General features: G+C 37.8%; 4 protein-coding genes and 1 long non-coding RNA gene across 10 annotated transcripts in view; 1 reads left to right on the top strand and 4 right to left on the bottom strand.

Moving 5' to 3' along the window:
* The window catches only part of LOC132190079 (chloroplast envelope membrane protein), a 17,862-nt gene extending 14,500 nt beyond the window's left edge, over nt 1–3,362 (bottom strand). For both annotated transcript variants that reach the window (XM_059604959.1, XM_059604960.1), the window contains exons 1-2: nt 2,341–3,362; nt 1,121–1,206 (exon numbers count right to left, since the gene is read on the bottom strand). In XM_059604959.1, the coding sequence (XP_059460942.1) occupies nt 1,121–1,206; nt 2,341–2,955 (701 nt within the window). In that variant the 5' untranslated portion in view covers nt 2,956–3,362. The remainder of the gene's footprint in view (nt 1–1,120; nt 1,207–2,340) is intronic.
* Nucleotides 3,363–4,147: 785 nt separating this feature from the next.
* LOC132190057 (pentatricopeptide repeat-containing protein At4g31070, mitochondrial) lies at nt 4,148–7,442 on the bottom strand. Of its 2 annotated transcripts, XM_059604939.1 has the most exons (2): nt 5,625–7,442; nt 4,148–4,466 (listed from the first exon to the last, which is right to left on the bottom strand). In XM_059604939.1, the coding sequence occupies exons 1-2, from the start codon at nt 7,407–7,409 to the stop codon at nt 4,452–4,454; spliced, it is 1,800 nt and encodes a 599-aa protein (XP_059460922.1). In that variant the 5' UTR covers nt 7,410–7,442; the 3' UTR covers nt 4,148–4,451. The 2 variants fall into 2 exon arrangements, with proteins under 2 accessions (XP_059460922.1, XP_059460921.1); XM_059604938.1 differs by lacking the exon at nt 4,148–4,466 and having other exon boundaries at nt 5,293–7,442.
* A 1,468-nt stretch (nt 7,443–8,910) lies between these two features.
* On the bottom strand, nt 8,911–14,201 carry LOC132190386 (uncharacterized). 3 transcript variants are annotated; one of them, XR_009441127.1, is made up of 4 exons: nt 12,437–14,201; nt 9,851–11,648; nt 9,691–9,766; nt 8,911–9,194 (listed from the first exon to the last, which is right to left on the bottom strand). It is a non-coding gene; the product is annotated as an uncharacterized LOC132190386 (long non-coding RNA). The 3 variants fall into 3 exon arrangements; XR_009441126.1 differs by having other exon boundaries at nt 11,301–11,648; XR_009441125.1 differs by having other exon boundaries at nt 9,691–11,648.
* A 2,864-nt stretch (nt 14,202–17,065) lies between these two features.
* On the top strand, nt 17,066–18,808 carry LOC132190385 (3-ketoacyl-CoA synthase 10-like). The gene is made up of 3 exons (XM_059605362.1): nt 17,066–17,464; nt 17,559–18,143; nt 18,253–18,808. Exons 1-3 carry the CDS (start codon nt 17,072–17,074, stop codon nt 18,799–18,801), a joined length of 1,527 nt encoding a protein of 508 aa, XP_059461345.1. The 5' UTR covers nt 17,066–17,071; the 3' UTR covers nt 18,802–18,808.
* Nucleotides 18,809–18,875: 67 nt separating this feature from the next.
* Nucleotides 18,876–23,967, bottom strand: LOC132190384 (glucan endo-1,3-beta-glucosidase 6). Of its 2 annotated transcripts, XM_059605360.1 has the most exons (3): nt 22,788–23,967; nt 19,347–20,489; nt 18,876–19,145 (listed from the first exon to the last, which is right to left on the bottom strand). In XM_059605360.1, the coding sequence occupies exons 1-2, from the start codon at nt 23,120–23,122 to the stop codon at nt 19,370–19,372; spliced, it is 1,455 nt and encodes a 484-aa protein (XP_059461343.1). In that variant the 5' UTR covers nt 23,123–23,967; the 3' UTR covers nt 18,876–19,145; nt 19,347–19,369. The 2 variants fall into 2 exon arrangements, with proteins under 2 accessions (XP_059461343.1, XP_059461344.1); XM_059605361.1 differs by lacking the exon at nt 18,876–19,145 and having other exon boundaries at nt 19,160–20,489.
* Nucleotides 23,968–27,936: the final 3,969 nt, after the last annotated feature.

The following is a 27,936-nucleotide window of genomic DNA, read 5'->3' as shown; positions in this document are numbered from 1 at the left end:
TATCAGCTTTCAAAAGGATCTATAACAGGCAAATTCAATAAGAAAGGTATCCAGCTTCAGGTGGATGGCAACTAACCAGGATAAAGTGAACGTTTGACTAGACTAATGCTGTGTGCAAGGGCCTGTTACTAATGCTGTCACTGTCGGACAGGCCCAAATTGCCCATATAAGCCAAAAGGCTCTGATCCTAGTCCTCAATCGTTATGTTTCACAAAGAATTTCAGTGACAAGGAGATATCTCATGTTTTAAATCATCTAGTGTTGCTTCTAATTCCCACAATCAGTGCTTTGTTGCCTGGATCCCAACAATATTCTCAGCGGTTTTCATTTAGACAAGCAACCATTAATTGAAAATTCCTCTTCAGTATGATAATTTAACACGCTCAAGTCCCCACTAATGTTGCATTCTTTGTCTGGACTACAACACCAATAGATGCATGAACCAGCTCATTAATACAGAGTGACTAAGTAATCAATATCCTTGTTATGTTTGTGAGCTGAAAAATGTGAGATGTCCATCTAATCAAACATGTTCTTCTTGTTCTAATCATTTAATCTAAGTTATTCTTAGTACTTTGGAGTGTTCTTGGATTTTATATATATATAATACTTTTTTTTTTTTCTTTTTTTTTACTGCATCAATGGCAATTTCACATTGCGTCAACATTTAGTGGCTTTTTAGCTATGGAAGGAATGTCCTATAGAATGTAGTTCCTTCTGCTACTCCATACAGAGCATGGAAAGAAAGAAATGCACAAGTATTTGGAAAGAAAGTTTTTTTATTTGATAGCTAATAACAGAAATTTTACAAAAAGCGTAGGCGCCCCTAGGCATACAGGAAGTATACAAAGATGATTGGAAAGAAAGTTAATATTCATTTAGAATTATTCCAGATTTTTGGTTGTTTTCCCTTTAAAGTTCAGAAAATGCTCAGGGGGAAGTTCAAAAGGATACATACAATGATTAAGAGACAGTCATCAAGTTTGGGAGAGTGTATGTATTCAAGCAAAGAAGAATATTTAATCTTGAAAAAATAGGCAAAAGAATATTTCTTTATCATATTTTTGTTTGAAAATATTAGGTAATATGCAAGCTAAAATCATACTGTCTCAAAACTTACCTGTCCAAAAAAGGCATGAGAACATAGTCATGTACCACAAAATCCAAGGCCCAGGGTATAATTATCAATACAGCCAAAAATTTAGCCTGAAACAAGGAAGGATATAGCTTAGGACATCAAGTTAGGTTTAACAATAGAAATCAGAACATTATCCAAATTTCTAAAAGAACGATTATAGGCAGGCAGACGGAGTAAAATAATTGAAATCATTCTTTTTTCTTTAAGTAAAAAATTAAATTCAAATTATGACTCGTAATACTGCATGTTGTAATGAAGAGAGAAATGTAATGCCATATAATTGTCAGAATTCAATTATTTTAATTATTAAACTCTCTTTCCCACAGACACCCACAAATCCACCACACCAAATTGCTTATTAAAGCTTTGGAGCAGAGATGGTTCCACGATCAGACTACAGCAGCAGCAGTCTTGAAGGACCAGCATTCCTATCCAAATATTCCAACACCTGAAAACCAAGAGTATTGAATAGGTAGGTCTTAAAAATGTTCCGCTCCATTCAAAATTGATAGTGTGCCTGTCCCAAGGATTTTATACCCATTACTGAACATCCAAAGCATTAGATACCCAGCAGTCTGCAGACATCTGAAATCCCTATACAGGGGATCTCAAGTCAACCAAACACTCAAATTGAGCAGCAAATGAATTTATCTCTAGAAAGAAACTTTATGAATTCCTCTTACTTAAAGGTGTTATTAAAGAAATCAAGCACTTTGACCAGGGTCCTCAAGAGAAAAAACAAAAGGTAAATTTCAGTGTCAAAATCTAAAAAGACCACTCAAGTGCTCTAGATGGTCAGGCACAAATACCAGTATTGTGTTGCCTTAGTGAGATGTTGCCAATTTGCAATCTCAACTATTTCACATGTGATCATTATTTGTGAGGATGCATCAACTTGAATAGCATTAGAAACCCATAAATATTAACGTGATGCATATGTTGTGAGTGCACTTATAAGTCTTGAGTCCCACATTGAGAAAGTATAAAGAAAAAGAGTAGTTAATATACATAAATTGACCATAGCCCATTAGCTTAGGCTTTTGGGCTAGAGTGATGTTCATCTATATATATTAGGTAAAAACTCCATAACCGCTTTATCTCCCAACAAGCATATTCATATAGATTAGCACTTCATACGAACATATTATATTGATATCACACTCACAAATAGAAAGCTAAAGAAGTTGCATATATTTTCTTACCGAATTCAGTGAGGCATACCGAAATACTCTGTCTTCATAGAGCATATCATCATCTTCCCGACCAAGGACCAAATCCCTCACAGACTCAGCCAAACCCCTCTCAGGAACCATCTCAGTGGGATCTGCCCGCACATCTTCCCTCGACTCCCCTACTCCATTGTCCCAATCTTGACTCCAGGAAGGACCATTAGCATTGTTTGTCCCATCCACAAGCCAATCCTCCCATCTCCGACTCTCCTCATTCATCATATCCTCTTGTGCTTCTCTCAACTCTATGATTGCCTCGGCCCTCCTCTTCCACGCCTCAAACTTGTCTCCTTCAGACAACTGTTCATCACTTGAGCCCTCCGATTGGTCCTCAAGCATGTCATCATCCTTCAAACCAAGCCAATTCCCTTCTTCCTCGAAAAAGAACTTCTTCCACCAACTCCTTTTCCTCGAATGGCGGCTATTCTTCTTAGCATTCGGAATAAGCCCACTAACCCACCTGCGCTTCCAACCCAATTGAGCCACAGAATTGGATGAATCGCGGAAAGAACACGATCCTCGATGCAGTTTCCGGTTAATAAAGATGAAGTTGTGGCATAAGACCATTGAAGTGCTCATTAAGAACATGAATGTAACCCCACATTTTTCAGCTTCTCAAAAAAGCAAAAAAGCAGTCCAAGTTGTGCTCGTGAGACAACTAAAACCCTCATTCGCTACCCACACACTCAAAGACAACATCTTTCTTTGGTTTGTTTAAGGTCTAATATGTGGTTCATAGTTCAACCAAAAATTGACGAAAGATTCTCTATGTAATTCAAGAAATGCATCACCAGATAAACCGAAGAAAGTAAAGCATCAAAGAGTGCAAAAATCACGTACCAACTGAGTAAATGCATAAACACCCAAACCCCACCTCAAGTTTTCTTGGTTGCTACTGCGTAGGGAAGAGTACCTGAGAAAAGAGGGCCTCCTTATTCTCTTTGGACCGAAACCAAAGAGCTGGAGCTGTACGACCAAGAGGATAACGGTTTTGGGTTGAACTAGTAGATAACTGTTGCCCAGGCTTTGTAAATTACGTGTCTGCCCTTAATTGCGTACAGATGTACAGTGACAGTGGCGGACATATTCCGAGGAGTAAAGATATAAGTAGTAATAGAGTTTTTTTTAGAGTCCTCCCAAATATGATGTAGCATTTAAAATCACTAATAAATTAAAATTTAATAATAATTATCTTAAATTTAATGATAATTTTAAATATCATATTATATTTAAAATAACATTAATCCTACTTATAACATTACAATCTAAAAAGAGTGTGCCCTGAGCCAGCATAGAGGGCTACGAGCCTACGAGACTAATTTGCTTTTGTAGTTAGGCCTTGGCACTCTAAATTGTTCGGAATAAGGCAGATTTCGACTTTTTAAATTACGTACAACTCGAGCAATTAATTGCAATAATTTAGACCATCTGGCTCTCCCGAGTAAGTGGGTCAGACATAATCAAGAAGAAAATAGATATACAACAAAACCTAAATCTTTCCAAGCCCTAATCCTACTCTAAAACAGAAGAAACATTACTCACTAAACAATTATAAACTCTGACGACCCGACGGAGTAAGTGAAAACAGGGCAGGTCTCCAAAACCAATAATAAATCATATTTATATTTTCATGTTGAACTCGCTCCTTCCTTACGCAATGCATGAAATGAAATCCATACTTTCCCTCACCATCACATTTTTTATGGTGCCATTTAGTCCAAAGGTCATTTGGCAAATGATTGAGTTTTTCCATCTTATGAAAGGAAAAGGACCATAACTCTTTAGAATGCAAAGCTTAAATTTCTGGTGAATGAAACAATATCCACAGGGTGTTAAGGAAATCCTATTAATGAACAGCAATGCATTATTTATAGAACTTATCCAAGACAACTCGGTACACAGTTGGGGCAATAAGTCTTCCTCTTAATCATGCTCCACCCTAATACAGTTCAAACACCTGGATACAAACAAATTCACAAAATACAAAAATCTTGATTTTCCATCAAGCTTGGTGCAGATGCTGCTAACCAATTCTTGGAACCTGCTGTTGTGTACAACTCAGTCTTCTCAGCTTTCAGGTGTCCCTAGTGAAATATCACCTGCGAAGAATGTTAAATATCAGAAGTACACATAACAAAGGGCTTCAACTCAATCTCATATGACTGAAGCGGTAGAGTGGAGCCATGTTAGGCTTATTTTCATCATCAATTACATTTTCCTGCAATTGCATTAGTTAGCGACAAAAGCACTACCTCAGAGTAAATTACAGCCATTAAAGCTCCTAGCTTGCATTCGGTTGCAACTTAAAACAACAGCAAACAGCAAAAATTTCAAGATGTTAAAAAAAAACATTCTGATTAAATGCTATGAGACATATTGAGCAGTAAGATTTATGAACTGTATCATTTGCATCTATAATTTGGTAGATATCACATATCAACTGCGCCAGCTCTACCCTATCTTAAGTTTTGTTTAGAAGATAATAACAGACAACTTTTGGTTTTAAATTTACAGTCCGAACTCAATGGGTTACCTTGCCGTTCAATTCTACCGAGTATAGATTAGTAATGTCAAGCTAGCTCACTAGTACCAAAAGCATCAAGCCATGCAAGTAAGGCAGACCAAGCAAAAGTTATAGATTTTCTTTTTCTTTTCTTTTTACAAGTAAATCAATCTCATTAGAAAGTATAGAAGAGCTCAACTTATATACACAAGGAATATAAAAAGTAGATCCAATCAGACTTGAGAGAGAGAGAGAGATTGAAACAACACAAGCTACTTTTAACGTTTATTCCAAATTTCTAAGCCAGATGTAGCTACTTTTACTCTTATTTTAACATCATGATTAGCTAAAATAACATTTAACTAACCGGACGCGAATGCTCACACTCTGGATATATATATAAGTCACCGTGGAGGTTCTCAATTCTCTAATTCATTACCTTAAACTCCAATTATAAGAAAAACCCATTACAGATGTGATGTTTTCTTTTCCATCGAACGACAGTATTTTCCTAATTACGGTTTTTCCCGCAAGTCCATTTGATGTTACTTCACTTTTTCTTTTTCTTTTTTTCTTTCTTTTTACCTAACTAACAGTTTAACCAAATTAGTCTCATTCAACTCAAATCCATAATTTACAATACAATCGTGCATTTATTTTATAGACGCTCTTAGTACAAGCTCTTGTTCTCCAGCTCAATTCGGCTGAATCCATAACATTTCTTCAAGCCATGTACCCTTGTGAGTCTCCTCACCTCTTCCACCCCAACCCAATTACCAGCCTCAGCATAAACCATGCTCAACATAGTATGATTGGCAGTGTTATCAGGTTCTGATTTGATAAGCCAATGGGCTAACCTTTCTGCCATCTCCAATCTTCCATGAACCTTACAAGCAGATACCAAAGAGCTCCAAATTTTTGTACTTGGTTTCATGGGCATACTTCTTACAACCTCACAAGCATCCTCGACCTTCCCTGATCTTCCCAGGAGATCGACAAGGCACGCACAATGCTCTATAGTTAAGGGTGTTTTATCATCTTTCATTACATGATCAAAGATCTCTCGTCCCTCTTCGACTAGGCCGCTATGATTGCAAGCCGATAAAACAGCAAGGAAAGTGATCGAATCTGGCTCCACTCCTGTGTCTTGCATCTCATGAAAGAGTTGCAAAGCTTTTTTACCATAACCATGAATACCATAACCACTGATTAATGTGCTCCATGAAGTGTAGTCTCTGATGGGCATTTCTTCGAATATTTGATGTGAAGCCATGAGACAGCCACACTTTGCATACATATTTATTAGTGCATTGCCAATGAAAACTTCAAAATTCAAGCCACGTTTCAAAATATATCCATGGACTCCGCAGCCATGGTTTAGTGAAGATAAAGTAGTGTAGGCAGAAAGTATGGCCAACAGAGTTACAGAGTTTGGCTCAATTCCCTCAGTTTGCATTTGGCTATAAAGCTTCATCGCTTTGGCACTATTCCCACTTCGAGCATAGCCCCCAATAATTGAACTCCACATCACAACATCTCTAAAAATAGACTTCTCAAAGATTAACTCCGCAGAACGCAGAGTTTCTCGGCATTTGCAATACATGTGTATCATAGCTGCTGAAAAATGATGATCTGAGACAAACCCACGACGAAAAGCATACCCATGAACCTCTTTCCCACGCTCAAGATAGCCTAACTCTGCAAAAGCTGGTAAGACCGCGAGTAACGTTACTCGATTGGGTTTGATCCCCTCAACCTGCAATGTTCGAAAGCAATCGATTGCCATATCGTAATCTTGATTAGCAGTGCAGCCAAATATCATGGCGGTCCATGAAATCGCATTTTTCACCTCCATTGCTTCGAAAACACGTAAAGCCAGGAATGAGCGGTGACACTTCATGTACAAATCAAGCAGAGCAGTTGATAAAAACACTGACTCCTTGATCATTCCATGAACAATAACAAGGGCATGAATCTGTCTCCCTAGACTGAACTCTCCTGTCCGCGCACAAGTTGATATTATGCTGGCAATCAACTCCAGGTTCAGTACAAAACCACATAAATACATTTTCTTAAACGTTTCTAAAGCTTGGAAGCAACACCCATTTTGTAAATAGCAATTTATGAGGGAATTCCATGTGATTGTGTCTCTATTAGGCACTGTATCGAACACTTGACGTGCTGCTTCTACAATCGAAAATTTAGCATACATAGAAATGAGAGAATTGGATATAACTGCCTCCGAATCAGAGCCAGTCTTGAGGATTATGCAGTGAAGCTGAAGGCCAAAATCTAGGGACTGAGCATGAGAGCATGCCTTGATGACCGACGGAAGAAAGGAGGGGGTTGCATGGAGACCTGAGAGATGGACCTCTTCTTTGTATATCTCTAGTGTCCGGTGATATTGTCCTTCGGAAACCAAGTCTCTGATTTTACAGTGAATGGCTGGAATTGATATTGAAGGACTAGCAGTTGATGTGAACCGTTTGATCGAAGAATGAATAAGAGATGAACCAACTTTTGGCCAATTTGATGTCATGGGTTGAGAGGCTTGTTAGTTTAGTGCCTGACATCACATATCTCTATGTTTCACTCGATGTCATATATATTTATTTATTTATTTATTTTATATCTCCACACAAGGGAAGGGGAAAGGAGAGGAGAGATTCGAACTAATAATTTTTATTTCATGAGACGTAGATGATTGAGCTACCATTTGAGAATGATGTCATATTCGATACACTCCATGGAAAATAAAATTAGCAAAACTTACCAGTCCCCGTCTCTCAAGGTAATGGATTTTGGATGAATATTTTACATAACATTTTTCTTTTTGGATAAGTAAGAATTTACTGGAAACTTAACAAGAACAAAAACATTCATGAGCAACCCCTAAAAAAATAAGACCACCTAAAAGTCATAGGAATCTACACAAATAACCACCTATAACGAGGCAAACAAGCAATTAAGACAAATATTATGTCAAGACACTGCCAGGATTTGGCCGTGACTCCGTTGAGACCCGTTGGAACATTGTCAAAACTCCATCGAGACCTGGTTAGGGACACCACAAAGACTCCATCGGGACCTAGTCGGGACACTGTCAAGACACCGCCAGGCCTCACCAGAACTTCGTCATTGGGACCAATCGGGATACCACTCCCGGGACATGTACTTGTGTGTGTTTATGGTGGGGTCCTAGTAGAGTGTCGGCAGTGACCTGATGCACCACCGTTGGAACTCAAATTTTTAGATTTTTTTTTAATAAAAAAAAATGATATTAATATTTTTATGAAGTGAATAAATATTGATTTCTATAGGTAAATATGATTGAACAAAAATATAAAAAAATATTTGTGATTTTTTGTACGTACCATTTCATTGGAAAATGTTTTCGGCGGAAAACATTTTCTAATGAAAAATATTTTACGCTGAAACAAACGGAGCCTTAATAATGATATTTTTTCACAGCTATTTATCACACTAATTTCTTACTGAATAACATTTTTTTAAGTGGTTTCTCATGTCATTTTACTACTACTTTATTATATTGACGTGACAATGTCAATTCACCTTTGGATCAACTATTGCTAAAATAAAATAAAATAAAATAAAATTGATTAGCATTGTCACGTCTATATAGTGGAATAGTATTTGGATATTGGGGTAGTATAGAGCATTACACTAAAAAAAAAAAAAAAAAAGTTACTTAAAATGAACCATGTCATCTAGTATGAAATAAATGTGATAAAAAGGTATGAAGAGTAGCATTTTTATGCTGAAGAGTGATTTTTGTCTCTGTGTATGCATTTATACTCTATAGGAAGTTTAGTAACTAAACAAATCATAAAAGAGCACATAAAGTTGAGTGATTATGATCCATACTTTGCTTATTAAAAAAAATATATATATACCATTAACTTTATATTGGTAGGAAAATATATTTAATGTAGGGAATATGATCATTAATACCACTTTCTGTTATTCATGTTCACATTCTGCTTCTTTACTATAATGGAATAAGGGGTATAGAGGCTGTATGAAATAATGTAGGGAAAATGAATTTATTATTTTTCTCATTCTTGCAACCAAAAGATTACATTAATTTTAAATTAAGTTTAGAAACCCCATCTAGGGATGACGCACCCAAAACCAGTTGGAAGTGATCTGGGCTTCTCAGCCTTCTCCCAGTGACATGATGATGGCCATACCACCTCAGCTCTTCTTCCTGTCTTGCGCACAGCTTTCACCACAACTTTACGGTCAATGTAGCCCAGCACTGTGATCTTGTTCAATACCACATCTATTTCCACGCAAGTTACCCCTGTACCAAACCACAATTAATGTCTAACCATTTTAATTTTCTTTTCCAGGAATGCTACCTATACATGCATTTTACGCACTCGATTCGATCCCCCCTTATGCGCTGACATGGCAATGTCACGTCAACTAAAAACATTTACACACTTTCTCTTAGTTGGCGTCAATATCACCCCAACTATCGTGACCAATATTAGATCAAAGAGATCTGATGTCCGGAACCATCAGATCGGAGAGATTAGTAGCCATGACCACCGGATTCAAGAGATTTGATGGTCTAGTGGTTGCAACCACCCCGACACCACTCCTAGTTAGAGGTTTGATTGGGCTGGTAGAGTGGTTGGCCACCCGTGAAAGAGGCTAGACAATTATATTTTGGATTTACGTATGACTAGCATTTCACTAATTAATCTATATATGTGTGTGCATGTAACTGTGCATAGTCTTACGACATCTGAATTTTGTGTTACATTTTCTTGCTTGTTTTAACTTTTACGTACCTTTAATCTTGCACAAGGCTTTGCGGACTGCTTTCTCACAAGCTTTGCAGTGCAGGCGTACCTTCAGCTCAACAACCTGTAATGAGTTTCATAGCGATTTTGTTTGAATAAGAGAAAACAGCAACCAATGCGAAGAGATTACATTATATATAGAAACTACCTCCATCGCTTTTAGTGCACCAAGAAACAAAAGCTCGACTCGTAGGTGGAAACGTTGAAAGCAAATTGAGGGTTTGATGGTTTGATGATTGATGAGCAGAGCTATATATATATATGCGCAGTTCTTAACTAACAAATTACAGCCGTAGGTGAGAAGAAAGAAGGAAGGTGAGTGAAATGATCATAGACATATATATTCATCATGACTAATCATGCCTAGTGGCATCCGTGCAGCCTCCCCAACCTTTTATGGGCCTAGGTTTATGGGTTTTTTGCTCATGAAAAAGGGAAGGAAAGCTTTGATTGATTTATAAGCTTCACATGATTCCAAGTTGAGTGCATCTTGTGTGGTCGTTGCACAAAAGAGAGCTTTAGTGCAAACCACACAAATTTTGACACATCAACATTTTAAGAAAAATGCAAAAAAAAATGTATGTAAGCAAAAAATAGGATTAATTTTCCCTCGAAGACATTAGCCACCACTCCCTACCGGTTCCATCCACTGCTCACGCCCAGACACCGCCCAGCCTCTCCCTGTCGCCGCCACCCAGGCCTAGGGGTTGGCTGCGATTCGCCCCCAAAGGCCTAGGGGTGGCCGCAATCCACCTCAACGGCCTGGGGGAGAGAGATCCGACCACCCCAAGGCCGCAGGGGGTGGCCGCGATCCACCCAACGGCCTGGGGGAGAGAGATTCGGCCACCCCCAGCTGCCTGAGGGTGGCCGCGATCCACCCCAACGGCTTGGGGGAGAGAGATCCGACAACCTGGGGGAGAGAGATCCGGCCACCCCCAGCGGCTTGGAGTAGACCGCTGGGGGTGGATCGCGGCCAACCCCCAGGCCGCTGGGGGTGGCCGCGATCCACCCCCAGTGGCCGAATCTCTCTCCCCCAAGCCGCTGGGGTTGGCTCGTGGCCACACTCGGCCACTAGGGGCAGCTCGCGGCCACCTCCGGCCACTGGGGGTGGCGACGAACCGCCCCACCTCCCTTTGCCACCCTCTCCATTTGTTTTGTTTTAAAAAATAATAAAACCTGATATAATTAAGTGTGGGTGTTTATTTTTTTGTTAGAATGTTCTAGCTAATGTGGCAACCACTAAATAGTTTCCACAAAAGTCCACTTTTATGCATGGACCACATTGAAGTTATTCTCTTCCAAGTTTATGCTTAGAGTTGGTTACATAATTTTCAAAATAATTATTTTGCATGCTTTATTATGACTTGCAATAAAGAATTGTTTCCAATAAATGTTTGCAACTTATGATTTATCACATTTTGTGCGTTTACTTACTGAGTTAGTGAAGCTCACCCTCTTCACCTGTAAACTTTGTTTACAACTGTAAAGTTTGTTTACAATTGTAAATTCTGTTTACAGACGTTGATGTTCATGACTTTGTACAGCTTTAGCCAGACACAATGGAGCTACTAAGCTAAGGAGTGGATGATAGCAATCACCTATTGTAGTAGCTCGCCCCACCATCAACTAAAGGTGATGCACTGCCATCAAAGAAGGGATACTCAACGGGGAAGTTGGCGTCAGTGTTGAGGCTTATAAATGGATAGATGTTCACAGTGAAGGGAGCAGCACCATTGTCATTCAAGAACTTGACAATGCCAAGCATTAGGTCGTGGATGTCAGCACAGAAGTCACCACCAGAAGGAAGCTCAGTTGAGCTCGCATACACATCAGCATTAAGGGGGATTGTCACCTTCACTCTGTTGCTAAGACCAGCTTTTATCAAGGCAGATTGAAGCTTTCCATTGTATGTCGACAAGAAAGGTTCATTTGCAACTGCAACATACCTGTAGATTCAAGTGAACATTGGTGAGCTGTAAGATGTTGAGACGTTTCGTGCAATATTCCCCAAATGTGAGAATTCCTCCATATTGGCATAGAGGTTTTATTAAGCATCATTATACCAAAAATCAGAGTAAGAAATCAAATTAGTTCAATATGGTCATTACAGATCTGTTAGGCGGGATATTTTATTATTGTTGAAACAATCTATCCACAATAATAAGTTTCCATTCAGCCACCTACACCTCCAGGTATCTCTTCTAGTAACTCATTATTTTTCTCTCATAAAAATTAGTACTGAGACGTGATATTCAGAAAGATAAATGTTAACACACAACAATCCAGCACAAAGATAGACATAAGAGAAGTGCGACCATGCTGATGCTACAAAGTACAATGCACAAAAACAAAACTGCAACAGATGACTCATGCTGTTTCAGTTTTCTTAGCAAATGAAATCCTCAACTAAATTGCTAAGTAGTCAGAGATCTCCACATTAGGTTTTGGTTGGCATAAAAAGTTCATATATTTCATAAACATTATCTTACATGGCATATATATCTGAAAGGCCCTAGATGTAAAATAACAGCTACTTGGACAATAAACAAGCCCAAAAAAATAGTTAATTGAGTATTTAGGAGGCAAGACACTCTTGCACATGATGAATCATTTGAGATTGAAGAGAAAGAATCATAATATTCATATCGATTAGCACTTCGTATGAACATATTATATTGATATCACAATCACAAATAGAAATAGAAAGCTAAAGAAGTTGCATATATTTTCTTACCGAATTCAGTGAGGCATATCGAAATACTTGGTCTTCGTAGAGCATATCATCATATTCCCGTCCAAGGACCAAATCCCCCACAGACTCAGCCAAACCGTTCGCAGGAACCATCTCAGTGGGATCTGCCCGCACATCTTCCATAGACTCCCCTACCCCATTGTCCCAATCTTGACTCGAGGAAGGACCATTAACATGGTTTGTCCCATCCACAAGCCAATCCTCCCACCTCCACTCTCCTCATTCATCATATCCTCTTGTGCTTCCCTCAACACATATATTGTAGATGGACAAGGCATAGCTAGGGTTTGTGAGGTGGGAATTGAGAGTTTTTTTTCTCTCAGTAGGAGGTGTTTCTCCCTTCCACTTGAGATGGCATCAAATGTAAACGTTTGCACAAAACATTTTGTTAGATCCACACGAAGTCATTTAGTTAGCTCTACACAACGTTTCTCCCATCACCACTCAAATGAATACAAGACCAGTATTAGCACCTTCTAAGTCTTGCACATTCATTGTCATACAAACATAAAATGTTAGTCAAATATTCTGAGAGACCAAACAAGCCATTTGTATGATAAAGTTGTGCATTCTTGAGAAATTCCCATAACCAATAGCACTTATGCTGCAGGGTAATACTATGGAGTTCAATGTATATAGAGAAGAAGTGGTTGGGGCAATGATAACAGCTTTGGATTATCAAATATGTGACAGTAAGGTTCAAGAACAATCAGCAAGAGTTCTTCTGATGTTGGCAGGCCGTTTTTCTTATACTAGAGTAGAGAGGCTGTTTTTCACCCGAGCATTTCATCGAACAGTTGACAGGCTCAAAATACAAAATGCAATTGGATTTATTTTCAACATCATACCAAAAAGAAAAGTCCAAACAAGCAAAGAACCAATCTGAAACCAATGTCAATCACATGAAATGGTCCCATCTCAATCTAACAACCAATCTAACACACATAAAACAAAACTAATTATACTCACGCCGGACCTAATTAAAACCAAATCTATGTAATGACCGTCTTGATCTTTACTTTCAAATTTTCAAGACAGGCAAGTAAATATATAGGCTGCAGTGACAATTGAGCTTTTTTGTTTTTCTTTTGGATAAGTAAATTTTATTCCCAAAAAAAATTAGATATACAACAAAACCTAAATCAAGCATTAGGTTTCCAAGCCCTAATGCACCCACGCTACATTCTACTCTATCAGGAGAAACATTAATCATAAACAATAACCTATAAACTCTCATGACCCGAGGGAGTAAGTGAAAACAGGGCAGGTCTCCAAAACCTAATAACAAATCAGATTTTCATGTGTTGAACCCGCTTCTTACACAACACATAAAACCCATACTTCCACTCACCATCACATTCTTATGGAGGGAGGAGGTGCCATTTAGTTCAAAGGTCGTTTGGCAAATAATTGAGTTTTTCCATCATATGAAAGGAAAGGACCTTAACTCTTTCGAATGCAAAGCTTAAATTTCTAGTGAATGAAACAATATCCACAGGGTATTAAATTGAAATCCTATGAATGAACAGCAATGCATTTAAAGAAATTATGTAAGAGAACTCAGTACACAGTAGGGGCAATAAGTCTCTCTTAATCATGCTCCAGCCTAATGTGGTTCAAACACCTGGATACAAACAAAATCACAAAACCAAAAAAGAAAAAGAAAAATCTTGATTTTCCATCAAGCTTGTGCAGATGATGCTAACCAGTTCTTGGAACCTGCTGTTGTGTAGAAGAAAGTGAAATGTCACCTGCAAATAAAGTAAAATATCAGAAGTACTCCTAACTCCTAACAAAGGGTCCCTACTCAATCTTAAATGACTGAAGCTGTAGAGCCATGCTTAGACTTATTTCATAATCGATTACATTTTCCTGATTTAAAAGAACAGCAAACCGCAAAAAATTCAAGAGGTAAAAAAAAAAAAAAAAAAAAAATTATTAGCATTAGGTTGCTGCATTGTTTAGCTTGATACTTAACAAACAACGTGCTAATCTCATATTTCAATTCCCTCAGACCCCTTAAAAATACCTAAAACCACAGACAATATAAAAATTTTCGACAGCCCTATAAAAGAGAAAACAGAAAACGGGAAACAATAATAAGGCAAACAACAATCCAGCAAACCTTAGGAGGAGGAGGAGGTCGAAGTAGGAGGAGGAGGTGGCGATCGAGACTCAGCCGAGGGAGGTTCATAAATTCGGGCTCTCTTGAGGATTTCAGCAACCACCCAACGCTTATGCCTGCTCAGCGGCCTTGATGGATCCAATCGGACCTGAAATTCAATGAATTAGAAATTAGTTGGTGGGAAATTAGAGAGGCGGAGAGAGAGAGAGAGAGAGAGAGAGAGAGAGGGAAGGGCGAGGGAATGAAACAACGCACGCGGTCGCCGATGTTGCATTGGTTGTTCTCGTCGTGGGCCATGAACTTGGAGGTGCGCTTCACATAGCGGTTGTAGAGCTTGTTGTGGAACAGCCTATCGACCGCCACCACCACCGACTTCTGCATCTTGTTCGAAACCACCATTCCCACCAACGGCTTCATCTCTCTCTCGACCTCCCAAACCCAAAACCCTCTCAAACCCTGAGCCTGAGGTGACGCTACGCTTACAATTACTTTCAAAAGGGACGTGGCACTGGCGTGGCACGTCAGTTAAATAAAAAAAAATTAAAATTAAAAAACAAATTTGGGCTTCGCTGGGACGTGCAATGCGTGTTGGGTGTTTTTTTTTTTTTTTTTGTCTTTTTCTTTTTCTTTTTTTGACTGACGTGAAAAAAATCTGAGCTCGTCAGTCACCTTCTCCAACTTTAGCATACTGGTTCATCTAGTTCTCACAGAAACTTAGGCTCATCTCCTTCTCAACACCCTTGGGTAGTTGGGACCGTTGGGTGCGCATCCATCTTGAGCGTGCGTCTGCAAAGAGAAGCGCCAGGACGTGCATGTGACGTTTTCGCAATAAAATTATGGGGTGGGTTCCTCTCTTTTCCACAATCGAACTGATTTGTGGAAGTGGTTTTTTTTTCTTGGGCGAGTTATTACCGATTAGTGGTCTCCTTTGATTTAGGTTCAACCATTTGTTGAGAAAATAGATATAGGAAGTACCTTTTACCAGCTGGGGAACGGTCCTTCAATTCGAATTGTACCAATAACATTGTATAGATCTGAACTTTCTACTTTTGCAAGCTTTTCATATCAAATTCATTAATTGCCTACAAATGTAATTGTAGGATGGAAGGTCTAGTAAATAAAATAGTTAAAGCAATATATATGTTGGTGTCTCTGTGTGATATTGAATCTGCAGTATAAATAGCGAATGGCCATGGAGTCCCATACTTTTTCATGGGAATGAAGATAAATTTTCTATATGTTCTTTACTAGGAACCTATAAATTCTTGATTCTTGCCGTTGGTGTGATCAATACCTTTGGTGGCTGTTGACTTGAACGATCTTTATGTTTGATTTTTCTCTAAAATTTGAACAAAAATACTATTTAACAAGCTCTTTAATTTGCCAATGTTAAATATATATATATATATAACTCTTGCCATATAATTCTTCTCCAAATGTAAAAGTTATCTTTTTTTTGATGTTCTTTATCTTTCCTACTTTAATTCTCTCTTTTCAACTAATTAAAATAAATTTTTAATGCAAAGAATCCAAAAAGCTGGTTTTATCAATAAAATAAAATATTTAATTAAAGTAGAAAAATATTTAAAGAGTTTGATGTTTAATAGTTTTGAAAAGTGACTAATTAAGTAGATCGATTTTTAGAGTTAAATTTAGAAAAAATTTGAAGAGTTAAATGTGAATGCTCTAAAGTTATTGAACCATGCATGCATAGAATTATTTATTGTATTTAGATTTAGATCTAGGAATTAAGAAATGACAACATATTAATTTATGAGTGCATATCCTATTCCTATAAAATGGTTATGAAGTAGTAGGAATTCCACATGCTACATTTTCTGTACGTGAAAAAGAAATTGAAATGGATCGGTTTGGCAAGATAACCAAAACCATGCATTCATTGGAAGAGTACTCCACGAGCTCTACAACCAGAACTAGAAGAGAAGAAGTTGTTTGTGAACGAAGGTGTTTGCCTCCACGAGAACTTCGATCTTCTGCGAACACTAGTCTGACCCGGTCCCTTCTTTCACGTCAATCATTTTTAAAAAATAATAATAATAAAAACAAGAAAAAGAACCCATCATAATTCCTCACACACAACTTCTCTGGTGCTACAAACCCGCTGCTCATTCGGCTTCATGCACAAAAGGCCTACTTTCTGTTACTGAGATCTTATATATTTTTAGATACTTAAACGTAACTACTTCCATATATATATACACACTATTTCATTACTTCTCTCTCTCTCTCTCTCTCTCTCTCTCTCTCTCTATATATATATATATATATAGATATATAAATCCATTCAATTGCACCCCCTTAATTTCTTCATATCATCTTCCCATTCAAATTTTGGTGCCTCTTTACTAGTAAGTACTAATGCCTTAATTTCACTCTCATTCAATTATTTTGTCATTTTCCTGGCACGAAAGTAAACTTTTAACTCCATACATAATTATATAATTCCCATATATATATATATATATATTCCCATGGCAAGGGAGCAGGAGCGATTTTCAACCGACATTGTGAATCGGGGTGTTGAGGATTCGGGGCCAAATGCTGGGTCTTTTAATTTCTCAGTGAAGGTCCGGCCTAGGTTGCCGGATTTTCTTAGCTCAGTTAATCTGAAATATGTGAAGCTTGGATATCGTTATCTCCTTGGCCACAGCTTTTATTTCTTGGTTGCACCACTCCTCACAGTGGTCTTGGGTGTTGAGTTAAGAAAGCTCTCATGGGAAGATTTCTATCAGAAATGTGATCTTACAGATGCTCTCTTTATGCTGGGATTATTGGGTTTAATTCTATACATTTATCTCGATTCGACACCTCGCTCCATTTATTTAGTTGATTTCGCTTGTTATCGCCCACCAAATGACCTTAAGGTAATTAACCTACACTTAATATTTATTTTCCTTTACTAATAAATTTGTCAGCATTTAATTTAGACAACTTCTTACGCACTAATTATTTGCACAGATCTCAAAGGAGGAGTTCATTGAGTTGGCAAGAAAATGTGGCGACTTCAGTGATAGTGCAATTGAATTTCAGCAACGTGTTCTCAAGAATTCTGGCATAGGCGACGAAAGCTACCTGCCACGCGCAGTTTTCCGCCCTGGTTTCAAAACATCCCTAAAACACGGCCGAGAAGAGTCAGCAGCAGTCATGTTTGGGGCGATAAATGACCTTCTTGCAGCCACCAAAATCCGGCCAAAGGACATAAGAATTCTAGTTGTCAACTGTGGGTTCCTAAATACCACTCCCTCGCTCTCATCAATGGTAGTAAACCATTTCAAGCTTAAGCACAATATTCATAGCTTCAACCTTGGTGGCATGGGTTGTGCTGCTGGAGTTACAGCTATTGATCTAGCTAGAGACCTTTTGCTTGCTTATCCGGGCTCCTATGCTCTAGTAGTCAGTGCAGAAGCCGTGACATACACATGGTACAACGGTGATGACCCTGACATGCTCCTTGCAAATTGCTTCTTTCGGATGGGGGCTGCAGCCATGTTGCTCTCAAGCTCCCGCCTTGAAAGCCGGCGCTCCAAGTATGAACTCAAGCAGGTGCCACTTTGCTAGCTATGATCTAGATTATCTCAACAACCTACTTTTTTCATATAAACATATATTGTCTGCAGGTTTACAAGTTTATTTTCATGTTGCATGCGCGCAGCTGGTTCGAACCCACAAAGCCATGGACAATAGGAGCTACAAAAGCATACAAATAAGGGAAGATGCACAAGGGAAGAAAGGTATCTCGGTGAGCAAAGACGTGATTGAGGTGGGAGGGCATGCACTGAAGGCAAACATCACCACTCTTGGCCCGCTAGTCCTACCTGTTTCTGAACAACTGCATTTCTTCACCAATTTGCTTTTTAAGAAGAAGAAAGCCAAGCCTTACATTCCTGACTATAAGCTTGCCTTTGAGCATGTTTGTATATTGGCAACAAGCAAGAAAGTGCTGGACGAGATACAGAACAACTTGGAGCTCACAGAGGAGTACATGGAGGCATCAAGGAAAACTTTGGAGCGATTCGGAAACACCTCCAGTAGTAGCATTTGGTATGAGCTGGCTTACTTGGAAGCGAACTCAAGGATCAACAGTGGCGATCGAATTTGGCAAATCGCTTTTGGGTCCGGGTTCAAGTGTAATAGTGTTGTTTGGAAGGCTCTTAGGAATAATGGGAAGCCAAAGCTGAGTCCATGGGTGGAGGAGTACTAACCCTATCTGGCGGGTGAACAAACAAGGATATATACATATACATAAGATGATTATTGTAGTTGTTCAAGTATGTTTAATTACAATGTTTGTTAAGTAGACTAATGTCTTGCGACTGCTTCAATTATTATTGTTAAGCAATCCATGCTACAATCTTTTTTATTACTACTAGTCTTGGCTGCCGAAATGCTCAGAACAATGTTGTCACTAACAGTTGAGACAATGCAAATTTTCTGGACAATGAAGCCATGTGATCAAACTATAGACTGCCCGATGACATTTGCTCCCCTTATCCATTTGGGTGCATTACTCAATTGTGCACCATTGTGCAAGTCCATGCCACCACGCTGTCAGCCATACACAAACATTACTCAACATCCATAAAACATTCTTAATGCAGTTTGACTTCAGATATGAATACATTAGATAAGTTGAACGTTTGTCATCTAGATTGCAAAAATTGAACTAAAGTTATGCCATTAATCGATTGCTCTTAGCTCCCACTACACTATGCTACAAAGCAAATAAGACTAGTAGAAAAATAGTACCTCGGGAACTAGAAGCTTAGAATTCACAGAATTGTTAGCAAACAGAGAATAAGGCCAAAAACCAAACTCAATGGCTTTTGGAGACACCCAAGTATCCTTTCTGCACCTCCATAATATGGCTCCATTGTTATCCCAAATCGGCAATTGCCAACTGTTGGATCTGATTTGGTGATCATTGAAAGGTTGGGAAACTTGCAAGCGCCATCAAGTTGATTATTCTTCTGGTAGTAACTATTAAATGCGTATGAGATGTTTCCCCGAGCATCTAGATTGCCACAAGATGTCCCATATCCAAGGCTCGTGCAATCAGCAAGTGCACAAGCATAGCTCACACTTAGTTGCACTTGAGGGTCATCAAGTTTAGCAGATGGCTTCATCACACACCACTTGCGGTCCAAATAGTGTATATTTTTTGCAGACACCAAGGATCCTGAGTTTGTGGTACCAAGATTAAGCGGGTATTTTGATTGCCCATCATACGTAAATATTCCCCAATGGCGTTCAAAATTTCCTGGATCAATACTTTTAGTATCCTCATCAATCAAACTAAATAAATATGCATCAACCTGCACCGCAGGTCTCATTGGGGTCCCTTTCTGACCGGATATATGGGACATGAAGCCCTGGTTGAACCGCTGAGCATACACATTGTTAGCATTCTGATCTCCATCAGTCGGCCACCCAATCTCTCCAACTATGATTTGCAAATTTCCATACCCATTCTTTTGGAGGGCCCACACAAGAGTGTCATAATTTGCATCAAACATATTGTAGTACGTCGTCCCACCATCCATTACAGGTGATGCGTTGCCATCAAAGAAGGCATACTCAACAGGGAAGTTGGCGTCAGTGTAGAGGCTTATAAATGGATAGATGTTCACTGTGAAGGGACCACCATTGTCATTCAAGAACTTGACAATGGCAAGCATAAGGTCATGGATATCAGCACGGAAGTCACCGCCAGAAGGAAGGTCAGTTGAGCTTGCATACACATCAGCATTAAGGGGGATTGTCACCTTCACTCTATTGCTAAGACCAGCTTTTATCAAGGCAGATTGGACATTCTGCAGAGCAGGGAAGGTTGTTCTGAGGAAGCTTCCATTGTATGTCGACAAGAACGGTTCATTTCCAACTGCAACATACCTGTAGATTCATGTGAACATTGATGAGCTGGAAAGCCGTTGAGACATTTCTTGCAACCTTAACCAAATCTGAGAATTCCTCCAAATTGGAATAGAGGTTTTATTAAGCATCATTATACCAAAATCAGAGTAAGAAACCAAATGAGCATGGACAGCATATTTTATTATTGTTGAAACCATCTTATCCACAAGAATAAGTTTCTATTCAGCCACCTCCACCTCCACCTCCGGGCTTCTCTTCTTGTAACTCATTATTTTTTCTATCTCGTAAAGATTATTACTGAGACAAGACCTTCAGAAAGATCAATGTTAACAACACAACAATCCAGCACAAAGATAGACATAAGAGAACTATGACCATGCTGATGCTACAAAATACAATGCACGCAAACATGACTGCAACAGATGACTCATGCTGTTTCAGTTTTCTTAGCAAATGAAATCCTCAACTAAATTGCCAAGAAGTCAGAGATCTCCACATTAGGTTTTGGTTGGCATAAAAAGTTCATATATTTCATAAACATTATACTTACATGGCATATAAATTTGAAAGGCCTTCAGATGTAAAATAACAGTTATTTGGACAATAAGCAGGTCCAAAAAATAGTTAATTGAGTATTTAGGAGGCAAGACACTCTTGCACATAATGAATCATTTGAGATTGAAGAGAAATAATTATGGCAAGCAGACATATGACATATACAATCCAAGTGTTGACTAAATGCTAATTGAAATGAAGGTCCCCAGCTTTCAATGTAAAAGTTGTAAACTCTTTCATAAAATAAATTTTTTATTGACTTTCAGCTAAAGTTTAGGCTGTTTAGCATTTGAAAAACAGGATAACCAATCGGGTTTAAAATCATGGCAATACTCAAAGAAATTTGTCATGTGCAGTTGTTTACAATAAGAGCATGGCTGCACTAGCATGTAATATGACTTCAAAAGGCTTATGGAAAGGTCAAATATAAGCATAAGATATTTTATGGTGGTTTATAATATTACATAGGATGTGGTCCTATATAATATGGCTTAATGGAATGAAAAAAAATCAACCGCTGCCTGAAAGTAGGTGGGATTTTACTTCTAAGATTAGATTATTGAAGAAGATCGTAACTTTTAACTTTAGGTTGGTTGTCATTTTTTTCCCACTATATACTCCAAAAGGTTCGGATTATTTCAAGTAAATCCACATAGCAATTAGGAACCTTAATAACACCAGCATTAAATCTGTTAGGGTCATTGAGACAGAAAAGAAACAGACAGATGAGACAGGGAGAACACAAGGAATTAACGATGAAGATCAGAAAAAATGAAAGAGATTGAACTGCATCATTGATAACCTGTGCACGTGCATAAAGGTAGTAAGATAACTTTGAGAAAAAACAAAAAGTTGGTAAGATGACACACTAAACAGCTCATACTGATCAAGAGACTCAACATATTACTGACTTGCACTTTTCTTATAAAACAAGAACTCAAGTAAACGTTACAGTGGAAAGTTGACAGAAATGATACTGTCCCAGTAAAATTATCAGCCTCAAGTTAGCATTTGTAAGAAAAATATAAACTAAAAGACCATGGATGTGCTTTGTTGCAAAGACAACGAGCCAATATCTTGTGAAAATGAATAAAATTAAAAATAAAACATAAAGTTGTAGAGCCCACAATATAAAGTATATGAAGATTGGCAACATCAGAAAGTCCACATAAACTGAAACATAAGGCAATTATGTAAAGAAAGGGCTGGAGCTAAGAATGTATCGGGGCCTAACTAATTCAAATTGGAAACAAAAATCACAAGCCATAGTTGCACGCAATTAAAGAAACAACACTTTCTACACTGATTGAAAGGTATTTCGAGGAAATTTAGAAAACAAAGCAAATATAGACTCTGAAAATGGCTAGCAATGGAAAGATGTATGAAATCCCAGAATCAACAACGGCTGATTGAACAACATTCCAAACAAATTTTGACTTGCAACGGCTGCAATACCAGACTCTGACTTATCCTTCCATCCATGGCTCATTCATAGACACTGATTTGCGTCGAGCCAAGAGCTGATTTATATTACAGACCAACCATAAGCATCCTAGTAAGTACCAGAAACGACAACTCCACCAAGATGGCATCAACAAGAAGCTTATTAATTGATAATTTTTCAACCAATTCAATTGAAGAAAAAGGCTTAACAAATATTACAGCGGAAGTAGTCAGCAAGCTAGAAATTATACAAGAAATCACTGACGTTGACATTATTAGCATTACCACCAGACAAAGGGGGAAATGAAGGAAGCTCACCTGATATCGACATTATTGGTGGTGATATGTGTGGAGACATTTTTGGCAACCCATTTCTCGGCAGCCTTCATGCTGCTGGCAAGAGATTGAAGCATATCATTAGGAATCCCTACCATGACCTCAATCCCAGATTTACCCAGAGCTCTCAATGCCCCATAATCCGCATCGAAAAGCTTAACCTTTCTAAACCCATTTTCCCTCAGCAGCCTCACTACTGTATCTGGAGGCAGAGGGTGACTGGTCTGTGTGCCCCAGTTGGCACCAATACCACTCACCGTGCACACCATTGAACACAATAAAACCAAACCAATAGTAGGCAATGAAAGGCACCCCATGATCTTTCTCAAATCTGGTAGCCAGTCTATGCAAAATACCCAAATGCAAACGAAGTTAAGAATTTTTAAGCTAAAGATGGCTCTGGTTCAACTGGAACGAAACTAGAAAATAGCATGAAACAAGCAAAGAGATTTCACTATATATGCAGTTTCCAGTAAACAGAGAACCCCAAAACAAGCCAAGAGGGAGTGGAAGCTCAAATCTACTTGATATATGAATACCCAAACGGAGCAAGAAAAGGAAACGTGAAGAGCTGATCTAAGAAATATAACTAGTACAAGAGAAAAGCAAGAGCTTTTATAGTTGAATCCAATACCAAAGCACAAATGGAATGATACCCATGATTGTTAGGGTACTACAAGAGTTTCAAATAGAACCCGATAAGGTAAAGTGGAAAAGGCACTTAGAATCTGGTTTTACAGCTCAAAGAACAGCTATCTAAATTCCAGGATTAGGATGGATTCTTGAAAAAAATAAAAAAATAAAAAAAAATAAAAAGAAAATATTTGGGATTGTTCAAGATGATGAGGTAAGATAGTTAAGTAAAACGCGTACTAAATCTAAAATCAGATTGATAATAGTAGAAATCAAAAGAAACGAGAGGTAGATAATGGGCAAACCAAACTAAACGGGAGACGTGACATGAACAGGTTAAGGATCATCCTGGGGTAAGAGGTAAGCTCGAGAATCCATTCACGAAAAGAGAAAGCAGCCTTAGCTTAAAGACACAGACGAAAGTGAGGTAAAGGTGGTGAGTGATGAGTGAGCTAAAGATGTCAGACTGTCAGAGACGGACACAGACACACAACATTTCTCTTTCTTTTTAGGAAAATGAAAACTAAAAAGAAAGAGAAGCGTGTGTGCAGGTGCGTGCGTGGGTGCGTGTGTTGTCTCTCAAATCTTGCAGTGTATTTGTGGCATCTTGTCTGTTTGTGGTGTACAATATGACAATGTCACGTGGCAGTTGACGGAGATCTCACGTCGTTTTCTGTATTTGTCATTGACGTTTTTTTTTTTTTTTTTTTCCAAATTTTAAAGTTCATTTTTAAATGACATATCACTTATTATTTTAAAAAATATGTCATTAATATTAGATCACACATCATTTAAAAATTAATTTTTAAATACAAAATTTAATAAGTATAGCATTTCTCTTACTTTTTAGGAAAATAAACTCTCTATTATTCCCTTTTATTCCCTTTCCTTTCTTGTGAGGTTCTTCCTCCGCCTTCGGCATGCCTCTAGGCGCTAGGGGAGGAGAGATGGATCTTCCTCCTCCTCTCCTCTCTCTCTTAGTGTTTCTTCTTTTTATTTTTTCCCTCTTCGTTTTTTATGTTCAAACAACCAACTCCGACCACTATAACATCGTCCCTCCTTCGCCTCGGTCATGTTGCCCTCTATCTTGTCTACCTCAGCCTCTTGTCCACTGTCTCTGCTCCTTCTCCAGCCTGCAGCTTGCACACAGGAAGGATTTGAATAACCTATTTTGGTTTTTCCAAATTATATTTGTTATCATCTGTCTCTCTTCCCTATCGATACGCCACTCCACCACTTTTTTCGGCCTCTCCACTTCTCACCGCCACCCTCCAAGCTCTGATCTACCACCCCCATTTGGCCTTCACGCGCACTTATACTCCTCATTGTCGCCGTTTTCTCCACTGTTGCAATTGTTGTTTGGATTTTTGTTATATTTATGTTGTTATTTTTCTATTTTCCGATCTACATACAAACGAGATGTCTAGAGAATACCTATAAGATGTAGTTAAGCTTAATTAATCATGAATAAAAGACTACTATGATGTAGTTAAGTTTAATCAATCAAGGAAATGAGCAAATAAGAATCTTATTCATTGGACTAAAAAGTGGATTTGATTCAATTTATTATTCTACATATGTTTCAGTGTTTTGACCATAGGTTTTGGCTTAAGTATTGGATTAAGGTGAAATCAGCAGCATTTCAAAGTTAACTCAGTATTGTCCCACAATATTAGTCTGGAAATCTGTGCGAATTACATCCGAAGTTTCGTTCTCCTATTAGGTTTTCTTGATCTTGTTCCAACTTGTATTAGTTTTTCTTGATCTTGTTCCAACTTGTATTAGTTTTTCTTGAAGTATGTTTAAGGTAACTTCTAAGAACAAATTTTAAAGGGTTTTGTATTATACAATTCATTGTGCTAAGAGAGAGGTTTAGATCTAGAGTTTCAAGTTAGTTATCTCTTAGATATTAGATTATTGTTAACAACCAACCATGAAAATCTGCTAAAGTTGTATTGGAGTTCCAATAGAGGAGATTAAGAAGAAAAATTGCCCATAAGTTATAAAGCTATTGCAGTAGGAATTAAGTGGGTCACTTGTCTTGGTATAAGAGGAAGTCTATTACAGCTTAATTCTTCTTAGTGTATTGATTTTCTGGATAGGCTACCCCATAGTAGTTTTACTTTTAAAGATTTCTTCAAAAGGTTTTCACTTCGTCATCAAAATCTTTGTGTTAATTGTTTGATTGCTTTTCATATTCTGGTGATTATTTGGTTGTGATTGGTTGATTTTTTTAATTCCGTGTTATATTGGCATATATCTATTCAACCCCAATCTAGGTGTTATTGGAGTCTATTTTATATTTCACACACTTACAGCTTGTTCATCACAAAGGGAGTCATGAATGAATGGGAAGATGCCCGATCTATATTGTTAGAGTTATCGATCTATGATTTGAAGACCAACAACATTGACATCAACATTTTAAAAACATTTATTCTAATAAAATAGTGAGAAATTTAGACAAACTGGTGGATTGTGGTTTTGAAAATTGTTAGCTAAACTATAAAAAATAGGTTTTGGTTAGTCATGTCGACTTAAAAAATGGCTAAGCTATTGAGAGTGCTCTTATTTAACCCCTTCTCCATATTTGGACTTATCCCATCAATTTCATTAAGGATTTGTGTTATATATATGTTATATCATATTATAACATAAGTTACAAGTAAGTAAATAATAAATATTAGGGTTAATAACTTTTTTGGTACCTGAGTTTTCACTTTTTTATTTTTTTCCCCTGAGTATTAAAACATGACAAATTTAGTACCCAACTTTTGCAAAAAGACGGAATCACTACCTCTGTTAGTTTCGTTAGTCCAAATTAACATAAATTCCACGTGTCACTCTCATAATACGCCATGTGTCCTAAAAATTAAAAATAATAAAAAATAATAAAATAATAATTTTTTTAAAAAAACTAAACCTTAAAAATAAAAAATAAAAAAAATGAAAGCTTTATGAGTTTGCCGGGAAGCCCTCTTGAGAATTTCGCAAGCTAAACCTCTCGCCGCCCTGTTCAAATCGAAGAACATGTTGACAAGAGCCGCAATGCCTTCGCAAAATGTGAAGTACACTTGGAAATCCCATGTCGATTGATTTCTCTTTGTAGAATTTGGGTAATTTATGAAATACCATGTTGATTGATTTATCTTCGTAGCATCAGAAATCCAAGCCTTGAGACGTGACAACCGATTCGAGTTTTCCGGCTTGGTTGATGAGCCCCCGAAATCCTTTCTTCCAGATAGGCTGCGTATTTGCTCTGGAAAGAATTCTTGGAAATTTATGGGGTACCAAAAAAGTCATCAAAAATACTTATTTTTTGGCACAAATTAAACTAGTCTTAAGAAATAGACGGATTCACATATTTTTTTTACACAAATTAGGATGAAGGGGGTTCACCTTGTTTTCTGAACAATTAGCGGTACGTCGAAAACTTTTCTCCTCCATCACTTGAAAATCCAGGTTTTCCTCGCCAAACAGTGCCGACCAGACATATGGGACAGAAATTTCGATCAAAAAAGGATTGCGATTGCACTCTCCGGTAGCCTCTCTGTCTCCGGAATCTTGCCGAAAATTTCTGCCAGCGGAAAATTGTGACCCACCCAGAAAAGATAATGCCGGTCAAGGTATTGGGCCTGGAAGTAACTCCTGCTATGAAGTCTTGCTTCTAGAAAACGCTGTGGCCAATGTTTCGAAGTTGCCGGAGACGAAGATCACCGAGAGTTTCTATGTAACTTCTTATTTTATTTTATTTTTTATTTTTATTTTTTTATTATTATTATGTTATTATATTATATTTTTAATTATTTTTAAATTTTTATGACACGTGGCGTAGTATGAGAGTGACACATGGAAATTTCGTTAATTGGAACTGACGGAACTAACAGAGGTATTGATTCCGTCTTTTCGCATAGATTGGGTACTAGATTTGTCATGTTTTAAAACTCATGGGAAAAAAATAAAAAAGTGAAAACTCAGGTACCAAAAAAGTTATTAACCCTAAATATTATATATGTATATTTGTATATAAGTATCTACTATATAAGTTTATGTATAAGTAAATAATTATGATATAATTATCTATATAATATATGATCTAATGATAATACTAAATCATATTTGAGATGGTCATGGCTACTGCTTCACGAAACCTTAGTACAAGTGGTCTTAGTTTAACTCTAGCCAGATCTTCCTTGTACAATCATAATATCCAGTTCCACGGCTGCCATAAATTTGGACACAAGTATAGTTGTTGGTGTATTTTTCGAGTCAAGTTATCCATTTGCTTCTTAGATCTTCTAGGATAATTCTTTGCGTACAATCAATTGTAAGACTCTTTTAAGTTGCTGCAAAAGAAAAGTAGGTGAGAAGACCTCCAGCCGTAGCTGAAGGTTTTCCAATGCTTAAGTCAGCATGTGTGGAATGACATGTAGTGGATGTCCCGAGTTCTTGGGTGTGTCTTACCCTTTTTGTTGCTCCTTGATGCTTATTTATATGC

The sequence above is a fragment of the Corylus avellana genome, chromosome ca8 (genome assembly GCF_901000735.1).
Source record: "Corylus avellana chromosome ca8, CavTom2PMs-1.0".
In the NCBI taxonomy this organism is placed as follows: domain Eukaryota; kingdom Viridiplantae; phylum Streptophyta; class Magnoliopsida; order Fagales; family Betulaceae; genus Corylus; species Corylus avellana.
This window is presented reverse-complemented; position numbering and strand designations above follow the sequence as displayed.

Bases quoted from the DNA above. Each gene is read 5' to 3' on its own strand.
- LOC132190385 (XM_059605362.1), top strand. From the start codon at position 17,072: ATGGCAAGGGAGCAGGAGCGATTTTCAACCGACATTGTGAATCGGGGT. The intron at 17,465-17,558 runs GTAATTAACCTA...TTATTTGCACAG, and splicing joins GCCCACCAAATGACCTTAAG to ATCTCAAAGGAGGAGTTCAT. The intron at 18,144-18,252 runs GTGCCACTTTGC...GCATGCGCGCAG, and splicing joins CCAAGTATGAACTCAAGCAG to CTGGTTCGAACCCACAAAGC.
- LOC132190384 (XM_059605360.1), bottom strand. From the start codon at position 23,122: ATGGGGTGCCTTTCATTGCCTACTATTGGTTTGGTTTTATTGTGTTCA. The intron at 20,490-22,787 runs GTGAGCTTCCTT...ATGAATCTACAG, and splicing joins ACCAATAATGTCGATATCAG to GTATGTTGCAGTTGGAAATG.
- LOC132190057 (XM_059604938.1), bottom strand. From the start codon at position 7,409: ATGACATCAAATTGGCCAAAAGTTGGTTCATCTCTTATTCATTCTTCG.